Raw genomic sequence first — 2,017 nt, forward strand, 5'->3', positions numbered from 1 at the left:
TACCAGTGGAACTCAAATAACATATAACCCTTAATATCGATAAAAAATTTTATACATATACATATCGCTAAAAACTATGTATTAAATCCAAACCGTTTACAGGAATGTACACGCTACGGCTTACATTGCAATCTATAAGAATCAGGAGTGTACTGAAGCAGTCAAACTGGGAGGCGGCGTCTTAAAGTGCCAACTGAGGCTTTTTACTTCATCCGTCGGGATGATGTGATTTTTATATATTGTCTCCGCTTAAAAGCTATATAAATAATTCCATCTTCTTCGCCATCTTTGGACGCACATCCTCATATAAAGACTGGGAAAAGGCTATTTTTCTCGTTCTGCATTGATCAACATTTTCCCCCCTCCACCTTTCCAGTCTGGATTTTGAGAGGACGGAGGAAAGTAAACAGACAAGCCGGGCTGTTCAAAACGGTTACAGAGTATTTCATTTGTGTGTGTGTGTGTGTGTGTGTGTGTGTGTTGCTGTTGACTCGGTCAAAGCAGACGTCGAGGTCACATAGCCTACAGATATTGTCTATCCGTCTGTGGTCTGTCCTGTCGTCACCACGTCCTGCCGTACAGCAGAGCGGAACAGGGCAAGGCCGTGCCGTAGTCGGCGCCAGAGGAGTTCAGGTGTGATAGACCGGTCACCTGAGTCTGGAGAGAAGAGGGACTGGTACCGTGCTGGCCCAAATCTGGAGACTGGCCCGCGCTGCCTACCTGCTGACTCGGATGCTGGCCCATTGCGCCATTATTAGCCATGAGCATGACGTTGGCGCCCTGGTGGTGATGGTTTTGCGCCGCGCTGGTAGGAGTGTGGCCGCCGCCTTGGCACGGCTTGCCGTCCTTCACCAACACGGGCACGGCTACCCGCCGCGGAGACTGCTGCTGCTGCTGCTGGCAAGAACCGCTCTCTTGTTGCATCTGCTGCTGGGACACTTTGTCTTTGGCCTGCCTTTTCATTTTGTAGCGGTGATTCTGGAACCAGATTTTCACTTGGGTCGGGGTCAAGTGGATCATGCTGGCTAGGTGCTCCCTTTCCGGCGCCGAGAGGTACTTCTGCTGCTTGAAGCGGCGCTCGAGCTCATAGACCTGCGCCTGCGAGAAGAGCACGCGTCTCTTTCTCCTCGGCGCGCTGCTCAGGGATCCCATGCCTTTACCCACATCTGCCAAGGAGCCGAGGCTGCTCATGTTCATGCCGGAAGAGGAGCCCATGAAGCGAGAGACTGCAAGTGCAGAATCGTCATTATAATATTTATCACACAACAACAACAACAACATAATAATAATAATAATAATAATAATAATAATAATAATAATAGTACTGAAACAGTTATGTTCCTGTGCAGCTATAGTTGATGATTTGTATGGCAAATCCAATAGCCAATAAACATGCATTTATGTGTGTGTGTGTGTCGTATTTTTTTCATATGCATGCCTAAAACAGGGTTACTGAAAGTCCCTTCATGTCTTTTTGTTAGGTTTCCACATCTGGCAAATATATTTCTAAAACAAACTGCGTGCTGTGCATCCTCGTGTTAAATGAATTCCTATAAACACTGCATGCACATGGGAAACGCAGCCTATATGATTTAAACAGGTGGAATGTGGAAGGTATTTGTTTCGAAGCAAACACAAAATTAGCCGCTTCCGTCTGTAAACTTTACACTTAAAAACGCAACGCATTTCACCGCGGTCTGGAAATGTGGCACTTGCGTCTTATGAAAAAGCACCATCAAGTTCACTTACTGGTAGAAAAGCGCGGGTCAGGGTTTGCTCCGTACCAGCTTGTGGCTGTCGTGCTGCCCCTCATGCCGTCCTGATAAGCCGGCAGGTCGCTCATGTTGCCCAGATTGCCGTTGCAGTAGCCTCCCATAGCCGTGTGGGACAGCTGTGGCACTCCTGTGGCTGTCATGTGGTAGGCAGCGGGCACAGCGGCTCCGTTGTGGCCCATGTGATGCTGCTGCATCGCTGCCTGTGTGACCTGCGGTTGCCGGTACGAGGCAAGAGGAGCCCC

The 2,017-nt window shown here is 48.9% G+C and overlaps 1 protein-coding gene across 1 annotated transcript in view; it reads right to left on the bottom strand.

The window, feature by feature from the left end:
* Positions 1-448: 448 nt before the first annotated feature.
* The window catches only part of nkx2.1 (NK2 homeobox 1), a 2,120-nt gene continuing 551 nt past the window's right edge, over positions 449-2,017 (bottom strand). The window contains exons 1-2 of the mRNA XM_026934315.3: positions 1,750-2,017; positions 449-1,226 (exon numbers count right to left, since the gene is read on the bottom strand). The exon at positions 1,750-2,017 is cut by the window's right edge and continues 551 nt beyond it. Coding sequence (XP_026790116.1) covers positions 562-1,226; positions 1,750-2,017 — 933 coding nt within the window. The 3' untranslated portion in view covers positions 449-561. The remainder of the gene's footprint in view (positions 1,227-1,749) is intronic.

This window comes from Pangasianodon hypophthalmus, chromosome 10, assembly GCF_027358585.1.
Source record: "Pangasianodon hypophthalmus isolate fPanHyp1 chromosome 10, fPanHyp1.pri, whole genome shotgun sequence".
Taxonomy (NCBI): domain Eukaryota; kingdom Metazoa; phylum Chordata; class Actinopteri; order Siluriformes; family Pangasiidae; genus Pangasianodon; species Pangasianodon hypophthalmus.